At 37.3% G+C, this 23,053-nt stretch overlaps 1 protein-coding gene across 2 annotated transcripts in view; it reads right to left on the bottom strand.

Moving 5' to 3' along the window:
* Window positions 1-23,053, bottom strand: part of LOC149070252 (uncharacterized) — a 400,545-nt gene that overhangs the window by 324,196 nt on the left and 53,296 nt on the right. Inside the window, exon 1 of one of the 2 annotated variants that reach the window (XM_089250038.1) lies at window positions 11,240-11,627. The exons of the other annotated variant lie outside the window; for it this stretch is intronic. Coding sequence (XP_089106164.1) covers window positions 11,240-11,328 — 89 coding nt within the window. The 5' untranslated portion in view covers window positions 11,329-11,627. Of the gene's footprint in view, window positions 1-11,239; window positions 11,628-23,053 lie in introns of those variants that run through there. 2 annotated transcript variants of the gene reach the window in all.

Genomic DNA, 23,053 nt, shown 5'->3' with positions numbered 1-23,053 from the left:
GATAAGTTAGTCGGTGTCTTGTTCTTTTTTTTTTTTTTTCCTTCAGAGATTCAGAAATCCGGCTTATCTCTTATCTCTCTCTCTTTATGCACTACCTACCACTCAGTGGGAACTGAAAGACTACAAACCGCGAAACAAAATGGAGATGGATGCGTAAAGTGAGGCATCTGTCACTGTGAGGTCCGTGACCCAATGTGCAATTTGTGTTCCTTTTTATTACTATTATTATTATTATTATTATTATTATTAAACGAAAGTAGAAACCCGTTTAAAAGACGCTTCCGCTCCAACTCTAGGATATACACAACGTGGGGATCTCTAGTTTTAGAATTTATTATCCTCTCATCTGATGTCTTAAGTGGATTACACAATACCTGTGTTTTGGGTTTTGTATTGGCTGAATGTGTTCACGTGTTCTTGGGCGAGCACATGGCCTGAGCCATTACAACAAGTTATTGTTCAATAAATAAAATTGTGGTCTTTGCCATTGCATCATTATGAAAAAAAAAGTGCTTTTTGGTCTTCTCGGAAATACCATAATATCGTTAGGGGTTGCATGGAGTTTAAATCAGCAAGCGTCTACATTGGACGGTTTTGAATGGAACCGGCCTTAATCCTATAACACAGGATGTCCACACAATGCTGTTTACCTCTATAACTTGGACATCTCTTTGACGTGAATAAAGTTTAATTGAACCGTAGATAGATGTGTGTCCAACTTAAACACGTTTTACTGCATATCGTGAAACTATTTACCGTATTTCAGAACTAATGAAAATTTCGGATTGATGAGAGAAAGAATTATTGAAAGCAATAATTTTTTTTTTCAGAATCAATGATTGTTCAATAATTTCAGGTCCCTGTTTGATTCGATACTCCGTTGATTCGCACGTTAAAACGCCACTGCATGAGAATATGAAGAAATATTTCAGTAATCACGATACTGGAGTAGCTAGGAGACTAACACGCCATGTTGCCAGTCAACAAGTTTTCCCATTTTTGAGGCATGAATGTGAGCCGATCTCCCAGTTAAAAAGTCTGGCCCCAGAAAGCAACAGGCCTACAATGGTAAAAATATTCAGTCATTACACTTTACTCACTTCATTTCTGAAATATAGATGGCAGGACTGAAAAATCAGCCCAACACTAGATACACACTCAGACTGTAACAAAGTATCTAGTTGCTGCCCTGCCTGGTCATACACTTGACTAATAGGAAATAAATAGAAAAAAATCACTCATTGGGGGGGGGGGGCAGTTTGACTGATGTAAGGGCCCGGCGGTTGAGAAACACTGCTGTATACGAAGTTTCATCAAAATACCTCCATCAGAATCAGCGCTACATACGTCTGAGTAGTATCAGTTTATTTATTACCACCCCGCATTTCATTTATCAGCAGGTAAAGAAGCGTCTCTAAGAATTTTGTTGCGGACATTTATTTTTGATAATTATTTTTTTGTGCAGAACCAATATACCATCTGTAATAAACAGCGCCTTCATTTCCAACACATCTCATCAATGGCGTTAAATTGCAATATAGCGTTATGGCCAGAGTTAGTGAAGTAGTATAACACCTGTAATACGATATGAAAAAAAAAAAAAAAGATAAAAAAGCATTCATTAAACGCTCTTAAAATATTATGGATACTCACGGTGCTGTCAAATTGACCAAGAAAAGCCAAGGAATATCAAGAAGTCAGAAATCTGGCGATGTCTTCAACCACAGGAGAGTTGTAAAGTGTATGGAAGGAGAGAAGGGAGGTGGGGTGGCTTGACCAGAAATGGCTTCACGGAGTTTTCAAATAAAAACTACTAAAAAAAAATTATTTTTTTTTCATTTTTCGAGCTTTTCATGTTGACAAAGACAGATCTCTTGTGCCCTGATGAGAAGACAGGATAAACAAGATCGAAAGACAGAAAAGAACAGAACAAGAAAAGCATGAGAGAGGGGTAAGGATGTTGCCCCCGTTCAAGGACACGATGAAGGTAGTAGTGAACGCCCTCTAAGGTAGGTGGTGCCTGCCTTCGCCGACTGCATGTAACATGCAACTCCTTCCTCACGCAACCTAATAGGAACCTCTTATTACGACCGTCCAACACAACACGCTTAATAAGACGTCTCTGGAAAAAAAAATATTGAGATCGTACTCGCGGGGCTATTATGCTTCAAGCATTTTGTAGCACGATGCTGGAAAGAATTAGAAGAAAAAAAAAACTGTGCGAAATGTGTTTCTGAACCACTGCCGCGGCCCGTTATCGGGCCGCGGCACTGGTTTCTCTTGGAAATAGCCGAAATAGAATGATTCCATAATTCCCCCCTTGCCGCATTTAACTGACGAACCGTTGATCCTAGAAACATACTTCCAATTGAGATTATTTTTTAAAAGGGGAACATTTCCATTTTATTTTTCTCGAAATTCATATTTTAACAGTTCCTGAATCTTCGTGATGAGCTCTATCGGATTAGGCAACAGGGTTTATTCGAACTGGAATATTTGTGATATAAATTACAGTGTAAACTAGTCGTTTCTACCAATAGGGAGCACCATATCTACCTCATTCATTCACTTCGATATTTTTTGGTAGAATCTTTCGATAAAACGGTCATCCATGGGACCCAAAATTTTGTCCGCTAACGAGGAGTGTCTGTTAATGGATAGTAAGATATAATGAGTCCCACACACCGATGCAATTCGAAATTGTGTCCGTCAGTGCAGGTGTTCACTGACGGAAGTGTCCGTTATAGACGGTTCCACTATAGCAGGGGTTCATAACCTATGGGTCGTAGGTAGAGGCGCCGACATGAAGAAAACATTGGAGGGAGATGAAAGTTGCTGGTCGTCCCATATATACGGGACTCAAGCGCGTATGCAGGAGAGGAAAGGTGCATTGCATTGTTTTTTTTAGAATTTACTGGGGGGAGGGGGGGCCTCAGTCCTCTTACAAAATTTATTGGGGGGAAGGGGCTCAAATGGCCTTAGCCTCCATGGTCGTAGGAGCTTCGACAGGGGTCATATAAACCCATTACAGCCGTTATTCGTGACCATGTTTCGTCATTGACGGAACATGGCGATGTCTTTCCAAAATTAATCGAACAAATCTACAGCCAGAGATTCTTGAGCCATGGGTCACCATCCAAACTTGATTCGCAATGGATTTCGAAATGGGTGGTACAAACACTCTTATAGCCAGTGATTCTTGAGCTATGGGTCACGACAAAAATTTTGTTCCGCAAAATTCTTCCTATAGCAGGGATTCTTGAGCTAAAAGTCACGACCCAAACTTGATTCGCAAAGGCTTACCAATTTGTGAGTCAATCAGGAAGATTCTACGCAAAAATAACAAGAAACGAAATAGGTTGCTGTTTTCAAAATACAAATACAAATACAACGCCACAACAGGCAAAATGCCCAACGAGGTGGCTGAGAAAAAGATGCCCATAAAAATATGGATGTCATATATTTCCAAAAAAAAATATATACCAACCCAATTAAAAATGCAATTAACACAAATTATAAACAATATATACACATGATAAAATATTATACAATGCCCATAAAGAATACTTATGGTTGTCTAATTCTAAGAATGGATAGCTTCTCGATTTACCCCAACATGTTTATCGTATTTCTTTTTAAACGTGTCAATTGTGTTACAATTTACTACCTCCGGGGGTAAGCTATTCCATTTATTGACAACCCTATTAGAGAAAAATTCCTAGCGACACCATAACCTCGCATTGCCCCTTACCAATCGATACCGGTGTCCCCTTGTAAAAGCAGTCGATTGGCAGTGTACTAAAAGTTCATGGTCCATCCTATCTATCCCATTGAAAATTTTGAACACTAAGTCTAGTAACACCAGGTAGTCTGAATAAAGTTTATGGCAACCGGTGCGGGGAGGCCTTCTATCTCTAGGAGGTGCTGGACAGGGCAACAGCTTCCTAATTTGGAAGTTTGAGGAAAGTGTGTCCGTATAAAAAGTTAACTTTTATATTTTGATAACTATACAACCCCTTGCAACATGTATGCCGTATCTGAGTTCTACACGTTATTTGGATACCTTTTCCTAATTGGAAGTATGCCTCTAGGTCCAACGGTTCGCCAGTAAAATGCGGCAAGGGGGAATTATGGAATCACCCTGTAAATAAAACCATTATTTTTACTATAAAATATATCCCGGAAAGGATCTCCTCTCGTCATTTCTTTCCCCCAACAAATGAGTTGTAGCAAATTCGGGTCAATCATCTCGTTAATGGTAGGCTCCCTTTCGTAGCTCTCAGGTCGATCCCATGGACCGTAATGCTCAATACCGCACGGAATGAGAAATGAAAGACCAATAACGGGTATGTAATAATAAAGGTCTGAACGAGAGAGTTCCCAACGCCCTTCCCCAATTGATCTCGACCTTATCGGGTTTAATCGCCTCGGAAGTTCAAGATTCGATCACGTGTACATAAATTTGTACGCGTTTGCATGTGAATCGGAATCTCTGGTGTTTCGAAATGGACATGGACCAGTGGCTTTAAGGACGCGGCTTGAATCGAAACCTAATGACACGTCTTCGGTGGAGACTGAGATAAGGGTCGTCCTCACGAGAAGAGAAACTTATCACATTAATATTATCATTCATTTCCCATTCACCAGCCTCTTCCGTGTGTAACCGAAGTCTAGACGTGGTGAATTTCTAGGCATTCTTGATATCTCTTATCAGACCCAGTCTTCTAAACTTTTACTTGTCCTACCCAAGAATTGTTTTCCTTGATGCCCGACATGTTAGATCCTGTATCGAACTCGTATAGTCTCTACCACCTTCCCGGTCCGCTCAAGAGCCCCTGGAAGCGATTTCACCAACTACAGATATTATACTTGAGCATATTTTAATCTTAACCTTTAATTTTTCATCTAAACAAACAAATTTTAATTTAACACTTCAATTTTGATCCTTTTATTGGCAAGCATTGAAATATCCAGGAGAGAAAATTTTGAAGCGTCATATATTAAGCAAATGCAATTTGCCCTGAATGCAATTACATGACAAAAAAATTGTCAATATATACTGAAAAAAGAATATGGGATGTTGCACACTGTATTTATAGGATTTACATAAATTTGAAAACCTGTCTTCAACGGAATTGCAAGGGACCGAGATTTTTTTCCATTGAACACAGGTTTCCGCTTAATAGAGGTTCAATTGACATAATGCGTGAAATTACGTAACCTTCTCGTATGTAATTGAAGTACGGTACAACAAAAATAAATCACTTGAAAATAAACTAATTAATTTAAATGTAATATATATGATTTGTGTCATCTCTCGTATATTGGTAATGCATAAAATAATGTACATTATTATGCTACCAATAAGATCATTGGTTGCATTTTCTAGAATGAAACCAATAATTTTGTTGGCGGTATTTTTTAAGTTTTATAAAAGTACTTTTTTATCAAACTTTTATAGTGTAATCCCGGCCTAAGACGGACACTGTATGAAACGGAAACCTGCTCCCGGCGGGGCGGAAGGTGAGCATTCCTAGCCTAGACTATCAAAACTAGACGCAATCCAAAAATATACTATCCTGCTATTTCCATTGTGGAAAACACGGTTTCTACACTACCAAGAGATTGATGAGCAATATCCATGATGAGGAAGACTACGCATACAACACACACACTTTGAATAACGAACAACATCCGCGTCTCGCAGAGGACCTCTTTAATTAAGGTGAGCAATCGGCACCTGTCTTTCGGCCCGCCTTGTCCACTAATGGCCATCCCCACATCTTTTTTTTTCAAAGCACGAACTTGAAAATAGAAAATTTCTTTTTCAAAACGGAAAAAAAGTAGCATCATTCTCTTGAGAATTCATCTCAAGGATGAAGAAGGCTTGAACTTGAGTAAAGTTGGTGTCAGGGAGCATCAACAAGAACTGACCCCTAGGCCTAGAGCGTGGCGCACGAGAAGGCCTAGCAAAAGGTCAGACAGGCATCATCTTATTTATTTTATTTTTTTGCAAATTGGGAAGTGCTCAGGAATGAGAAGGAAGACAGAGAGAAACACTGGCAATTAACATTTTCTATGGCCATTCGGGGGCTCCTGATTACATTTGATATATTTTCCAGCATTCATTCATTTTCTTTCCATTTATCTCTTCTTCTTTTTTTTCCACTTCTATCCTTGGGCCTACATAACGTGGACCCCGTTCATCTTCGTCAGTTTCTTCCCCCTTCTAATGACACCGGACATTTAGCAATTGCCTAAATAACCTTGATTCGAAGCTGTTCAAATAAACGAGCTGGAAAAAAAGAAGAAGAATCAGAAGAACACAAGCGCCATTTCCATGAATGGACTGGATGTGGATTCTGCTTTCTCTCTCTCTCTCTCCCTTTTTAAATCGTTTCCATGCAAAAGAAATGGGAAAAAAATGTCAGTTGTGTGAAAGGCGAATTAAAACTGAAGAGGAGTTTTTCGAGAACGTGGACAGATGCCGTTGTTGTTTTCAGGTCGATATCTGTACGAAAGCGCTTTCGACCTTTGTGCCGAACATGCATGCTTCGACACATGGCCCCCGGCCCGGAATGTTTCCTTCCCTCGAAGTCATCTGATGTGGTTTGCGGCGCATTTTCGGATCATTTGAGTGGATTGATCAATGAGTTTGGAGATAAACGATTTTTTAATTCTCTATTTTCTTTTTTTCATTGTTGATAGCACGTACAGAAAGCCCGAAAATCCTAAAAGCCCTGAAAGTCTTTAAAAAAAACTATCTCAAATTGTACTGCTTATACAGGGCCTTAAAGTTGCCGTATAGAGACTCAAAAATCGCCCATAAAATAGATGTATTGAAATACATAATATTACATTCTAAATATACAGGGTGCTTAGCAAACAGGGCGTATGGCATTTTACTGGTCAACCGTTAATCCTAGAGGTATACTTCCAGTTAGAAAAAGTTTCTAAATAACTTAGATATGTGTTTTTCGTGTTTCAAGGGGTTGTATATATTAAAATAAAAAAATAAATTTTTCTTCAAATATCTCAGCGAATATTACACTTGGAAACGTGTAATTTTTTTTTTTTTAGTTGGCATCAGGAGAGACAGAGCACCAACTTTCCATCTGGGTTTTGGGGCACGCGGGGAATGTATAAAATTGTTTTTATTATTTTAATAACTATACAACCCCTTGAGACAGACACGAATGACACATCTGAGTACTACGAGTTACTCTAGGATCAACGGTTGGCCAGTAAAATGCCATACCCTCCCCCCTTCCCTACGTTTGCTATGCACCCTTTATAATTACCTTCTTTGTGACTCAAAGCTTAGTAAGAAAAAAAAAATCGGGTTGCTAACTTCAACGTAAAAGAAAAAGAAAAAAGCAAACAAATCAACGAAATCACAGCCGCACGGTGATGTCCCGTTTCGTCTTTTCCCGATTCATCCTTAGGTCAAAATAGTCCCGTTTCGTCCGATCTCCTGTTTCCCCTCCCACTTCCCTGGATTACTGTCAATCAAGATAAAACAACCCGTGGTTTCACACTGAGAAGAAAGGCCAGTGACATACCAGCATAATGTCTGAAACAATTCATATTTGACCATATTACACAGGAATGTCCCGAATTTTTAGTCATATTCCTGTGTTTTTGGTCGTTCTCACTTTTTTGTACAATTTTCTGTTTTTTTTTTCAACGAAGCATATATTTGAAGCGGCATTCTCTACTAAATTATGAATGAAGATAATTTTCATCACTTGTGAATTATGTTATGATAATTACGTATAAATATTCATCCAAACATATTTGTTGTGTTCCAAGTTTTTTACCCCGTGGACTAAATTGCGATTTCCTGTAAAATCTTCATTACCCTTTAATTAATAATGTAAGAGCAATAACTGGTGATTCCACCAAGTTTTTGGTGAAAATTGCCAATATTCCGTATTCTACAATATTTAAGCTCCAAATTCTCTGTATTTTCTGAATGAAATATGTTGGGTTTATATTAAAATATACACCCACACACAAGTCACGTGGTGAAATATATCTACTAAAATTATTATTTTTTAATTGCGATTTGTAGCAGCTCTTTACTTCTTCGTCCTTCGGGAATTTTTGCAATAAATTAGAGAATTCGTCATAAATTGCAGTTTTGTTATTACAATTATGTCTGGTATTACGGATCCCGCAATTTCCCGCATTTTTCTCGTTGAGATGTGTTTACCCTTAGCACGAAAAAATATCTAATTTCCCATCTTAAATCATAATTTGAATATACATGGCAAATACATAAGTCAAAAACACACATAGGTGTTTTCACCAAAAACTTGGTTGAAAGACGGCGGAATCACCACTTATTGCTCATAAATTATTGATTAAAGGGTAATGAAGAATTTACTGGAAATCGCAATGTAGTCCACGGGGTAAAAAACTTGGAACACAACAAATATGTTTGGATGAATATTTATACGTAATTATCATAACATAATTCACAAGTGATGAAAATTATCTTCATTCATAATTTAGTAGAGAATGCCGCTTCAAATATATGCTTCGTTGAAAAAAAAAACAGAAAATTGTACAAAAAAGTGAGAACGACCAAAAACACAGGAATATGACTAAAAATTCGGGACATTCCTGTGTAATATGGTCAAATATGAATTGTTTCAGACATTATGCTGGTATGTCACTGGCCTTTCTTCTCAGTGTGAAACCACGGGTTGTTTTATCTTGATTGACAGTAATCCAGGGAAGTGGGAGGGGAAACAGGAGATCGGACGAAACGGGACTATTTTGACCTAAGGATGAATCGGGAAAGGACGAAACGGTACCTAGCCCAGCCGCACATGCTCTGCAACAAACAAAGCGTTTTTGTCGTTAATTGGGACATCTACCAGCAAATTCAAATTACAAAATTGAAAGAAAATGACCTCAACTTATGTGCAAAGTCGATTCTGGATTGTTATCTTCAAACTGGGAGGCAGTAATGAACGTCTATAAGGCACTTTGCATAACACTTTGCACATGCAAAACATTTAAGAGTTAAAAACTCAATTCTTAGGTGAACGATTTTAAAAAATTCATTGTTGGATAAACGATTTTTAAAAATTTATTGTTGGATAAAGAATTCTTAAAAGTTCATTGTTTAAGAAAGAGACCTTAAAAATTCATTGTTTTAAAAGTCCCAAAAAAATTCATCGTTGAATGAGCAATTGTAAAAATTTTATGTTGAAGAAAGTATTATTAAAAATTTTCATTGTGTCGAAGAAAAGAGTCCTTAGAAATTTTATGATGAGAAAAGAATTACTTGAAATTTATTGTATGTGATGAAAAAAAAAAGATTAAAAATGCATTTTTGAAAAAGATTCTTCTAAATGCATAGTTTAAAAAATTCATTTAAATGCGTTATTGAAAATGTATCCTGAAAACCTGAAAATGCATCATCGAAAAAAAGTCCTTAAAATGAATTGTTGAAGAAAGCGTCCTCAAAACTGCATTGTTGAATGAACTAGTCAAATGTTCATTGCTAAATTAATTATACATTGATCAAAAATAAAAATTTTAAGCAACGTGACTCCAAGTCCTTACAAAAATTTCGTTCTGCTGATGATGATAATGCCACTATTACAATAGCACCAAGTATGAGGTAAATAGACTACAATACCTTCAAAAAACGAAACTTCATTATCATTAGGACTTCCCTAAAATGTCAACACTTGAAAACGTCACAAGGTCACTATAAACAAGAATTCAAATCAGTTTGTGTGTTATAATTATTGCTTAATACCACGATTAGGTCTATTTAATCCTATTACCCTTAAATCTCGATTTATTACTCACTGTCATCAATCTTCTTGATAGTAAGTGTGAAGATCGAGAGATTAGGTATGTAATCCTATCGCTAATATCCATAGCTATGGAATGCCGCTAAATTTCGACAAAAAATGCAATTTGTAACAAATTTGCTAATTTTCACTAAAATTGCTGAAGGATGGGGGGGGGGGGATGAAACGTTGCTGATAGTCGCAGTAAACAAAACTGTATTTTACAAGACGAACATTCATCGTGACTAGGTGACTATAGTTAATTGAGGATGGAAAAAAATAAGGGAAATTGGGATCTCGAATTATAAGAAAATACGGGGCATAATCAATTACCGAAAAACGATGCCATAAGTTGACAATTGTTTCTAAAATTTCTGTAAAAGTCAACTGTAAATAACAATGAATTGAAATGTAGTGCACGGAAAAAAAGAAGACAAAAAATACGAACGATGGGTATTCATAGCCGCAATTACCATAATATGCGATTCATAAGATATAGAAATTATCTTCACAGTTTGAGTGAAGGTTACAAATTCAAACAAATTTCGTAAAGGACGGAAAAATTATAAACAACAAATAGCAACGAACAAAATGCAGAATTTCGACCACACCGAGGGGTTAACGTACCAACCTCTCGAAGACTATAAAAAAAGGGCTGTCGTTCGGAATCGGCAATGAATTGTAGGTCCTTAATTAGCACTCGCGTGCAGAAAATGACCGTGGTGCGACCAACGTGATCAATGATCAAAACACAGGAATGTCTGTTAAATACGGGACATTTGGTCATAGTAGTCATGCTGTAGACTGATGGTGCGCCGAATTTTTTTCAGACATTCTTCTGCTCCTTGGGTTTGTTCGGAAATGTTGAGAAACGAGATGATATACACAGTAGTGGGGTTTCAACCGTGGTTCTAGGGTTGGTGGGGGGGGTCACGGGTAAAAATTAGATAAAAGAAGAAGCCATGGTATTTGGGTAGGGGGGTTGGAAAAAAAGGATAGATGTGAAGCATATTTCAGTGAAATAAGGCAAGGGAAAAGGAAGACTTGTTTTAGAATTCAGTACCATAACAGCCCCTCCCAGAGCTGTCTTATGAGTATCCTGGGCCCTCAGACAAAGTAATTTTTCTGAGGCACCCTGCTGCCTGGCTAGCAGGACAAATGCCTGCCTACAGATTTACATGATTACTTCCGAAATTTCATCAGATTTCTTCTTCATAAGGGCTCCTCTGCATTTGACACCCTCGGGCTGCGACCGAGTGGGCCCATGTGATAGGGCTACACATGGGCCGTTCTCTCCCCCTCCCCTACAAGAAGAACGTTGACGGGTATCTAGCCCAGGAAAACGAAAATCCACCATATTCATGAAATTTAATTAAAATTTATTAACGCTGATATACAGTAAACCAAGAGGAAGGAATACTTACCGCATGTCTTTGATCTCCCTCTTGAGACTTTTCCTAGGAAATATGACTTGATTGGTGGACCAATAACCACCGACACCACCGGCCGGCATGATCGACACGTCGGCACACTTATCACAATATGGCCACACGTCACACTAGTCCTCAACGACCATCCCCGAACCAGAGAAGAAATCAATGCGTATCCAATGGTAAACCAATACAACATGGATCACTATCTTCAGACATCATCATCATCCACAATCCAAATCACAAACTATTCCCTCAGCTAATCAATTAATTCTTCCGGCAACGATGAACGACCACACAATTCTCTCTCTCCGGACAATAACAACAACCACAATAAACACACTGAAACGCTTTCTAACCAGTAGTCAATTACATGCCTGCATATGATGATACCACGAGCCACAAACAAGGCCTGAAAAAAGGCCGGCGTGTTATTTTTTTTTTTTTTGTTATTTTTTCAAAACAGAAACCTGCCCACGACCATTTCAACCGACACATCTCCAAAAAAGATTTAAAAGCCTCTTCTCATTGGTCAGAATGTTTTTTTTTCCCTCTCCTATATCATAGGCGAAAAAAACAAAAATTGTGCCTATAGGTATAGAGAAAGCTATTTTCTATGAAGTCACGTGCTGAAGGGCCTGGGCGACATCTTGCTGCTGCTGCTGACGCCACCGCCATAGGGCCAACCAAGAAAGATGGGCCGAAAAACATGTAAGGGGGGTAAGAAAAATATTATTTTTATTTTTAATATTGTATCTCATGATCGGACGATAGTGAGGTAGAGAGAGAGCCTCCCAACGAATGGTGAGGGCCCACCCTTGGAAGCCCGAGGCCATCAGCCAGGGACAGAGAGAGAGAGAGGTAAGTAAGAAGCCCAGACAGGTTACAATGTGAAGATGAAGATCAGAGAGGAGTTTATTACATCGAAAGGTAGTAGAAAAGAAAGACGGGGGCCACGGGGGCCCCCTTGCGGCTCCCTCCCTTCATTCCTCAAGACATTCCTCCAACTTTTCTTACAGGAACATATATTATATTTATTTATTTATTCTTTGCCAAATGATGGCAATAAGGGGGGTAAGGGCGCCGATGAGGGGGGTGGTTATGGGGCTGGAAAAACTCGTTTAGTTGTTCTCTATGAAATGGCGATTGCTGAGGGGGTTATTCTTATCATTTTGCTATTATTATTATTATCAGTAGTAGTATTATGCGTGTGTATGTCATGTCCGTGTTTTGGCTTCAAAAATTTTTAACTCGAATACGTATACATTTTTTTTTGTTTATTTATTATTTTTATTTAAAAACTATTTGCGTTTTGTATCAATGTTTACATTTTTTAGGGAAAATTTTGAATTAATAGTAAATTAAACTGCGTCGTTTTTATTGTTTAAAAATTCAACGTTTTATAAGGGTTTTTTTTTTCAGAAGGAAAAATTTATAGTTGAATTTGTTACAAAAAAATCAATTCTTGAATGTGTTTTCTTAAAATCAATGATTGAATGAGTAATTGTTAAAAATTGACTGTCTAACGAGTTTTAAAAAAATCTGTTATTGAAGGAAGAATTCTTAAAATTCTACTGTTGAATGAGTTTTTTTAGAGAAGTCTATTGTTGAATGGAGAATTCTTAAAACTATTGAATGATATTTTTTTAGAAAAATCTTGTTCAATGGAGAATTCTTAAAAGTTTAATGTAGAATGAGTTTTAAAAATCTGTTGTCGGGTGAAGAATTCTTAAAAATCTACTGTTGAATAAGTTCCCAAAGTTAGCAGAAAGTACTCCTCAATAATCCCATCAACTGCAACAAAATGCACGATATGATGAGTTTTTTAGAACAATGGCGACGACTTGCTCATCAGAAGGCAGAAGGACTCGCCTGAAGAGATTCCGAAGACCAGCACTACGACGCCGAACCACGTCAAGCGAGATATTGCACAGGACTGCAGCGAAGAAAGCAAGTTGAAAATATGGCAAGCACCCGAGGGGGACAGTGATCTGTGCCGTGACTTTTCGTGCGCGTGTGTATGTTGATATACCGAGATATAACGCACTGCTCTGGTGAATGCTAGCTGGATTCTGGCTATGATTCGACTGAGTCTGACAATTTGTTTTTCTTTCTTCCCCCCAATCTCATTTTGCTTTGTGCATATGTTATAATGTGTGCAATATTATAATATATGTGTTTTGTAGCAATGAAAAGTGTATGCAAAATGAACAGGTTATATACGCATACAATGAACATAAATTGGATTTAAAAGATTTGTAGTATGTATCAATATCAATATGTCAGTATTTGAGAGTTTGTGTTGAGGTATGACGGGCTGGACTGATTTGCGCCAGTGTTTTTAAGCCACAGTGAATGTAATATTGAAAAGTTGTAGAATACTGTGCTGTTATTATTTATTTTTTGATTCAAGAATGTAAACCTTAAGCCGGGCTTTCCTAGGAGTAGAACTTTTGCAGCGTGAAAACTCTGATTGGTTAAAACCTGAAATGCAGGTTTTTTGACCAATCAGCGTTTTCACGCTGCGCGCACCATAAAAAACCTGCTCCTAGGAAAACCTGGCTTTAAGGGACACTAAATGTCTGCTCGCGAAATGTTAATAATGCTTCCTTAGATAAAATAGGTGGTTCATTTTATTTATTATTATTTTATCCCCCCCCCCCCCCCCATAATCGAGTCTGATGTCATGGGGTGATTGACTATTTATTTGATAACAGAGAAAAGATTATTGTTGAGTGAAGAATTTAAAATTAAATGTTGAATAAAGAATTCTGAAAAATTTTTTCGGAATTTCCTTCCTTTAGATGAAGAACTATTCTTTGAAATACAAAAAGTAATTCTCAAAAGTTTATTGTTTGGATAAAGATTTCTTAGAAATTTACTGTTGGACGAAGAATTTTGAAAATTTTACTGTTGAATGAGTGTTTTGAAAAATGCATTAATGAATATATATATATTTTTAATTTAATGCTAAACGAAGAAATTTCGAAAAATTTGCTTTTGAATGAATTCGTAAAAATCTATTGTTGAATAAATTCGTAAAAATCTATTGTTGAATGAATTCGTAAAAATCTATTGTTGAATGAATTCGTAAAAATCTATTGTTGAATGAATTCGTAAAAATCTATTGTTGAATGAATTCGTAAAAATCTATTCTTGAATGAATTCGTAAAAATCTATTGTTGAATGAGTTTTTAAAGAATCTGTTGTGTTGAATGAGTTTTTAAAAATCTATCGTTGGATAGAAAGTGCTTAAAAAACTATTTTCGAATTAAGAATGCTTAAAATGTAATTGTTGAAAGAATTCCTAAAAAAATTTTCTTGAAAAAAAGGATTTATACTGAGTAGCCTACATTCACACACCCACAATATAAAATGAAATTCATGATGTTTTTGAAATCATCAAGACACGACTTGAACGAATTACTGTAGGATACTTTAAAAGTTCGTCAAAGCTAGGCGAATGCCCGAAATGGGCAAAAAACTGTGGGGAGAAAAATGATTCTTGGGCTTCAACAATCACTTTTTGGAATGTTTGCTTTGGTTGTATCGGTGTCCGAACAATGCGTTTCATGTTTACACCTTTACAATTGTTTGTAACTTTTTCGAGGCTCCCAGGGCACATAAAAAACCCAGGGCACATCGTCGGGTATTTATATCTAGTGTGTGTAATGTTATATGCATAATATAGGTTGTTTTTTTTTTTTGAAAATACTATTTCAAAAAAACTTATTGTTAAACGAAGAATTCTCAAAAATCTATTGTTGGATAAAGAATTCTCATATACATATGAAGAATTCTCAAAAATCTTTGGAGAATGAAGAATTTGAAAAAAATATACTTTTGGAATAATTTTTTGTTGAACGAAGAACTTATTGGCTGATGAATAATTTTTAAAAATTCACATTTGAACGAAGAATTCTTAAAAATTTACTGCTGAATGAGTTTTTGAAAACATGTATTGTTGAATGTAGAATTTCAAAAAAATGTACCGTTGTAGGAGGTAAGCTTGAAAAATCAATTATTGCAGAAAGGAAGTATGCCTGAAAACTATTGTTGGAGCAAGAATACCTAAAAATTCACGATTGAGTGAAGATATGTTAAATATTTATTGTTGAATGAAAATTTAAAAAAAAATTTCTTTATTGTTAAATGGAGACAAACATTGCCTCAATGTGATAAACTCTCATTTTTTGAGATAATGCCGCAAAAATAGAAGCAAAAGTGAAAATATATGTCGCTATATCCAAGGTCGTCTCCTTTCCATCGACGTTCTAAGCAAGAATCCTCAACATTATTCTCTACAAAAAAAATCCCTAGCAAATTATCGACGTTATATCCGAGGGGTCGTTACAACCAAGGCCGCTATAACCGAGTTTGACTGCATTTCATTTTTTATTTTGAAATATTCAACGAATTTTTCTGCAAAGCTAATTTCAATATAACTGAATCAATATACATTATATATTGTCTGTACGATACTAATATATATATTTTTTTTCTGCAATAACCTCTCTCCTTCGTTTACGACAAAAATACAGAAAATAGTGTTACATAAAATAAAAATTTATATATATATTATATATACCAGAGAATCTTTGGTAGAGAAAACACAAGAAGAGTGGACGAACTCGTTTCTCAACCCGTTCAACCACTTCGAGCAGCAGCAACAACAACAAAAATGAAACGGCGATTTTTGTTTAGCATCACTCACTCAGTGTCAAGAACAGCAAGAGAAAAAATAAAGTATGGTGGACGAAGGGAGAGCACAGAGAGAAAGGATTGGATGATACCACATTCGTGGAATAGCCCAAAACGCGACTGCAAGGAAGAGAATATGCTGACCTATGTTGTAACCAGCCACAAGGTCTTAACTTGTTTTCTTAGTAGCTCTTGTACTGTATTTAATAAAATACAATAAAATCCCACTTAACGGACACCCCCTCTCAGATGCGGTCGCCCCTCTTTTGCGGCCAGATAATTAATTTCCACGTGCATAATAGAAGTATGCTCCCTCAAACCCCTGATTAACGGCCACCCCGCTTTTACGGAAGAACTTTTTAAAATTTTAAAAAAAAAACTTTAAAAGTGAATATAAACCGAAAGAATAACCGAAATAAAAAACGGTTTGCAGGGTTAGCATCGCTCTAGAGGTCGCGGAAATTTTTTTTAAGACAGGAAAAAAAAAATAACTCAAAACAGCCGATAGGTGGCGCTGACGTACGCAAGTCAAAGAAAAAGATACGCAAATAACGAACAGAATGCCTCCAAATCGTTTATAATAGCAGTATGTGTTCCACGTGACCACCACCGAAGAAGATAACACATTGCTGGCGAGTCACAGATCCATCAACGGCAGACAGGCTCACATACACGGTTTACAACGGTGAACTGGTTTTGGATTAGGATCGCAAGTTCTTATAACCGTCTCATTTGTATATTTGCACCGAAGTAGCTCGTAACCATGCCCCCCCCCTCCAGAAGTAGGGCTCCTAGCTTGGGATCTTTCGCGAGCCCCCGGTCAGACTTCTCACGTTCCCTTCTATAGTTCATGTACAGCGTGAAAAAGCAAAAAATTATGAGAATTGTCCCGGGCCCCATGGCTAGAGCCCTGTCATGGGCCCCCGGCCTTGTGGGGGCCATGCCTCTAACCTCCAATTAGAAAGTTGTTACCCTGTATCTCTTGAAGTCAGCAGAAAAAAAATCCATGTTTCTAAATGCAATATTCACTAAGATATTCCAATTCAAAAATCGGAGAAAAGTTATGAAAGAACAGCAAAAAACTAACGGACACAACGCTGCTTTCCCTCAACTCTACGCTGTCCTTTGCCACTCCAATTTTTGAATTAAAATTTTTCAGCGAATGTTGCAATTGGAAACTTAGACTTTTTTTTCCCCTTTTGTGTGGCTTAGGATAGACAGGGCAACAACTTTCGAACTGGAAGTTAGAGGACAGGGGGCGTGTAAAAATTTAAATTTTCTAGTTTGTTACAAACTGCATTTTCACTCTCAAAACAGGTACAGGATACTTTTTGAACGCCTTTTGAGCCTTTTTTTAAACTGGAATCAATCACACCTCTATGACGGACGGTTGATGAGATAAAGGCCGCGTTAGCACTTACAGGGCACCCTGCTTATTGCTTGGACGCTGGGACACCTGCTGCTACCTATTGGATAAAATCAAAACTACCTGTTATAATTCAGCTCGTGCCAGGGTGGATACGAATGTGACCTCGTCTTATGCCGGTAAAAAAAAAAAAATCAATAATTTTAGGGCTCGGCCAGGCGTTAATCGGCATAACCATCGGCCCAGGCTTCGCTGACCACGAACGACAAACTCATCCGACAATAACTTCGCACCAGACAAAATTCAAAACCAGTTCCGTGAAACGATTCGGGTATAGTAATAAGGAAATAAAATATCTTAACAGTACTACGGGGACTCGAAAAGTTCCTCCAAAAAAAAAACAACAACAAACAGTCCTTTATAGTAGGACCAGTAAGTAAGTGGGAGAGCAGTGGCGTAGCTGCTCATATATAAATAAATTCTCCTCAAATCAAGACTGGAAGGTATTTCCTCACGTGGAGGTCAAAGTTCAATCAAAGGATTGAACACTAAACGTTCACTGACACCTATTATGGCCGCCATCTTGGATAAGAATGAAAAAAAAAGAAATGAATAAAACCATAGACATATTTTATGTGTAGAAATGGGCTCACGCAAAAGGTAGAATAATAAAACTGTAGAGAAAGGTAGAAATTTTTAAGGTTCATCTCTTTTCGGTGGAGAGATTCTCTCTACCTCGTTCTTTTTATCTCATTTTTTATCACCTTATCTCTTTTTCTTCCTTAAGATCTTAATATTTAATACGCGAAGAAGAGGGGGGGGGGAGCCATTTTGTTATAAATGGAAGAATAGTTATTAACATATATATATATATATTTTTATTAATTTTACTAATTAATATTTTCCCCCTTATAACGTCCATCTTATTAATCCCCAGTACGTATTTGAACTTGATGCATTGTGGTCGTTGGCTTTTTATTGGTCAGGATGGAGAGGAGAAAAACTTTATTCATTAATTTGTATGTTAATAGAGTATCTTTCGTCCTGGTCAACAATCACGTGATCACCTCCGGCCAACGGGGACACGCCATCTTATATTGATAGTAGTAGTTTTGTGTTTTATATTCGGGCTTTTTTGGAAAGTTTTTACACTTATGGGAGGTTCTGTATTTTTACAGCAAGTTGACGGACTCCTTTTCTTTGTTCTGTTTCTAGGTTTGTTGCGCCATCTGTTTAAGATCGATGCCACTAAATACTATGAAATGCCATCTAAGGCTCTGAATATCTGCATTGTGTTTTTGGCTTTTTCATGGCAGGTGTGTGTGAGATGGGTGTTTATTTTCAGTTGGTCCCATGTGAAAGAAAAAGGTCCGGAAATTCCACTTCCCCACACCATTATTGCCAATTGTTATTGACCGAAAATTCCAGTAACCCATAGGGTGACTATACGACCCCAAGACTTTCTCGTATTTTTCCGTAAATTTTGGCTATCCGTTTTTTTCGTATTTTCAACAAAGCTTGCTTGAATTTTAAGGATTAGGGGTTACTTTTATAAGTTATAATATCAATATAATTATATGACTATCAATACAGAGACCGTAAATAGCTTAAAAATTCATAAAAATTAAAAAAATAGGTATATGTGAATGCGGTATGCGAAAAAGGTATTCTCATGAAAGGGGTGAGGGCGATGCACGAAAGCAAATATGATAATTCTGGACTTGAACCTTTCTCCAATCTCTTTGATTGGTTTTATTTTAAAGCGTCCGGAACGTTCGTAGTTTCAGCCAGCGATAGGTGGTTAAGGTTTTACTAATAATGTATTATAAGGTTTTCATACTAATAATGTGTAATAAGGTATTCTACACTGATAATGCTTCATCTACGAATGGTCAACATCACATTAAAAACCTCATGCAAGCACCAGTAAGAGGACTGCAAGGACTGTGATTTCCAAATTTCCAATGGCTTGCTTCCTTGCAGCGCCTTCTTTCGAGAAAAATCGGAACTATTTTTAAAAAAAAAATAATGTACAAAAAAAAACCTTCGTAAGAATTTTTCGCAAACTACAGTCAAATATACCAATTTCTTCAATTTTTATGAATTTTTCAACTATTAACGAATTTATGGAATACCGTGTAAATCATTGGAGGCTACAATAAAATTATGTGGGTGACTATAAATATTCATTAATCATGTTCGACGTTTTTTAATTCCGTGAAATAGACTCGACATAGGACCGCATCAGGGAGCAACGGTACTTCATTGTTACAACGATAGGAAGTGCCCCTGTGAATTCGGCTTCTTAGCGGAACTCATAAGCTATACAAAAACCGCAAAGGGACAATCATCCAGATGCCTTACCTATTGCGGGGGAGGCATTATAAAGTACGAAGTACACCAACGATGTTCCGAAAAAACCTCTGAACTACAAAGGGTTAATACACTGCAGTTTTCCGTAACGCGCTTTCTTTGCCACCACTGACAGTTAGTTTTTCAGCTATTTTACCAAAATTGGCAAATTGGCTTTCTATTCGGCCTCTTTTTTTGACGATAATTAGCAATATCCCTGGTACTTGGGATCTGAAGTCCCCCCCCCCCCCCCCTCCGAAGAAACATGATCAGCCCAGTCAACACCATCTGTAGCAGAAGACCTCCACGCGAAGCTCGTGACGTCACTGCAGGTAATCTCACCCATAGCTAAGACGCCTTCATACATTAAGGAGTTCTACCCATAGCCATTGGATATACTACAGAAGATGGTAAAGACGGCGCATGCGTCAGCCTGCTATATGCAATGGCTATAGGTGAGACGACCTTCTTCAGTGGCATCACGAGCTTCGTGCGGAGGCCTTCTGTTATAGATGGGTGGTGGCCCAGTGATGCGGGAAAACGTAAAAGTGAGCATCAGCTTCAAGTAGTAGGCTCCATTCAAATTCACATCCACTCACCCAAAACATATTGTCATCCACACACACATAAATGCAAGTCTTCAACACTGAAGCAGTAGACAGCCCAGTGCTACCAAAAATTTCATCCGCCGCATAATAATCTGACACTGCTCAGAATAGATTTCTAGTCGATCATTTTCTCAACCATACTTCACTCACCCTCAGAAAAACCAGCGAGCACAAGAACCAAAACGTAGACCAGTCCCCTCCATCACGATTCCGCACAGCATCTACTACCCGTATATTTCCATCACCCCCCCCCTTATAATATAACAACAATAATAATAACACCAGCCCGAAACAGTTGAGGTTCGATCGGTTATTGTTATCATCACCTTACATCATCCGCATTTTGAACCGAAAAAGGTCAGATCGGTTCAAAACTCTCCCGATAATACGCTACACGCTTCTATATAAATTTAATGCTCAATAACACTAGGAATTTCTTTCCGAGGAAAGAGCACTACACTGACCACTACATCTATCGCCAGCAAGGATCGGCCAATCCTCTCTCTCTCTCTCTCTACATTAAGAGGAGATATATCCAAGATGGCTGGCGCAAAAACAAAAAAATTAGAGGAATTTCTGTCCATTTTTTTTTTTTCTTTTAAGGATCAAAATCTATGGGCGTGAAATAAATATATATATTTTTTTTTGCTTTTTGCTCGTGAGCGAGATACTGGTCAGTGATTCGCTATGCACTCACTGTACATAAGAACAAAAACAAAAGAACCCCGTAGAAGTCACGGTCCGACCACATCATCATCACCACCATAACCATGTTCATGTTCCAAAACAACGTGTGAAATTCCGTTTTCATGCTAAAGGAATTAAGATCATTGAATCATTTTTCTTTTAACTATGCACAAAAACAATAGGCAATAAATAATAATCGAAAGATAATAATTTTCGATAGGAGCGGGGACTCTAAAGAGTATCACGAATATTTAAAAAAATAATAATAATAATAATAATGAATTTATATATATAATAGAGTCATCAACTTTTTCCTCTTAATAGATTGGTGGTTATAGGATCGAATTTTAAAATCCGTGGGTATCGATACTGAGATTAAGGGTTATATGATTCAAAAATCGATTTCTTTAGCATTGTTATATAGGGATTGGATTGGACATGTTTTAGAGGCGTTTTCTTAAAGAAAAAAAATTATGAAATTTTGATCAAATGATGCAACGGGATTGTTTTTTTTTTACTAATAATCTACCGATCACACAATGAGAACTTTTCTTTCGATATTCACTTTCAATGGTTTTGAATTTTTGGGATGAGCAAAAACAGCTTCTATAGAAATGAATTGTCTTTCGGGTTAGATAATAGAATTGAAAGCCGACGTAGATGAACCCAAAATTGCAAAAGAACCACGGCTATACGCGTTTCGGAACTATATGAAGTTCCTCCATCAGTAGCAGAAACAAAGAAGAAAAACTCCTTATAGTGGGAGTTACTCGCTGTTGTAGGCGAAAGAGTCGAATTCAAAAATTTTTAATAATAAAAATATCGCTATATAAGGAGTTTTTCCTTCTTTGTTTCTGATACTGATAAAGGAATTTCATATAGTTCCGTAACGAGTATGGCCGTGGTTCTTTTGCAATTTTGGGTTCATCTGCGTCGGCTTTCAATTGTATTAACACCTTCTATAGCAGAAAGAATCAGCGCGAAGCTCGTGGCGTCACTGAAGTCGTCCATTTCAATTATAGTCATTGGATATACTGCAAAATTCGCATACGTCGGACTGTTATGTCCAATGGCTACAGGTGAAATGACGATTTCAGTGACGTCGAAGTTTCGCGCGGAGTCTTTCTGCTGTAGAAGGTGTTGGATTATGGAACAGGATTTTTTCAAACTGGAATATTTTTTGTAGAAAATACAATGTATAAAGTTAGTGGTTTTACTACCAAAAGGGGAGCATATCCACCTTGTTTATTGAGCTCGGTATTTTTCTTTCAAAAGAGAAAATGACAAAGCGATAAGGGATTTTTTTTTTCAAAACGGCACATTTTTCATCAGTGCTTTCAAAAAAAGTCGAATTTTACAGTAGAATCTCCCGATAACGGACACCCATGGGACGGAAAACTTTATCCGCTAACGAGGAGTGTCCATTTCAATGGATGGTAAAATAAATTGAGTCCTGTCGAAGTAATTCAAAAAGTGTCAGTTAGTGGAGGCTTCCGCTAACTGGAGTGTCCGTTATAGGAGGTTCTACTGTAGAAGGATCGTGTTTCTTATGTTACTCATGACAGTACAGTAAGGGCTAGATGAAACCTTCTGGAATCAACACCATGACCAAACTAGAACATGACTTAACCAACGCCATCTATAGCTAGAAGTGCTTTAGAAGGTGTTGACTTAACCCCCTCCTTTCAGCATCCAGGCTTGGAGGGCTACCAGCAGAGGTCGCAATCGCATTATCAAACCCCGGGGGACCGACCCCCCCATCTCCATCAGCAGCATTCCATCGATGGGATTAACAGTTGGAGTAGAAATTTCCAATTTTTCAGACTTGACCAGCTGCAATTTTAATGGAAAGGTAACATTTCTAATAATTTTCTTTCAAAACGGACACTTCCAAAATTCAAATGCAGATAATTCCCTGCGCTAATCAAGGAACATAACATTTAAATATTCTTATACCACTCCCGTATACTACTGGACTATTTATTTTCCATTCTTTGCAAAGAAGCCTATTACAGAAAAAAAAACGTCTTTCACTTCTACTAAAAATTTATTTGTTGTGGAATATGGTTCATACTGTTTGAAAGTGGAAAAATT

This window comes from Pholcus phalangioides, unplaced genomic scaffold (genome assembly GCF_987345545.1).
Source record: "Pholcus phalangioides strain wild (caught in Gottingen) unplaced genomic scaffold, Ppha-v1.0 ptg000022l_1, whole genome shotgun sequence".
In the NCBI taxonomy this organism is placed as follows: Eukaryota; Metazoa; Arthropoda; class Arachnida; order Araneae; family Pholcidae; genus Pholcus; species Pholcus phalangioides.
This window is presented reverse-complemented; position numbering and strand designations above follow the sequence as displayed.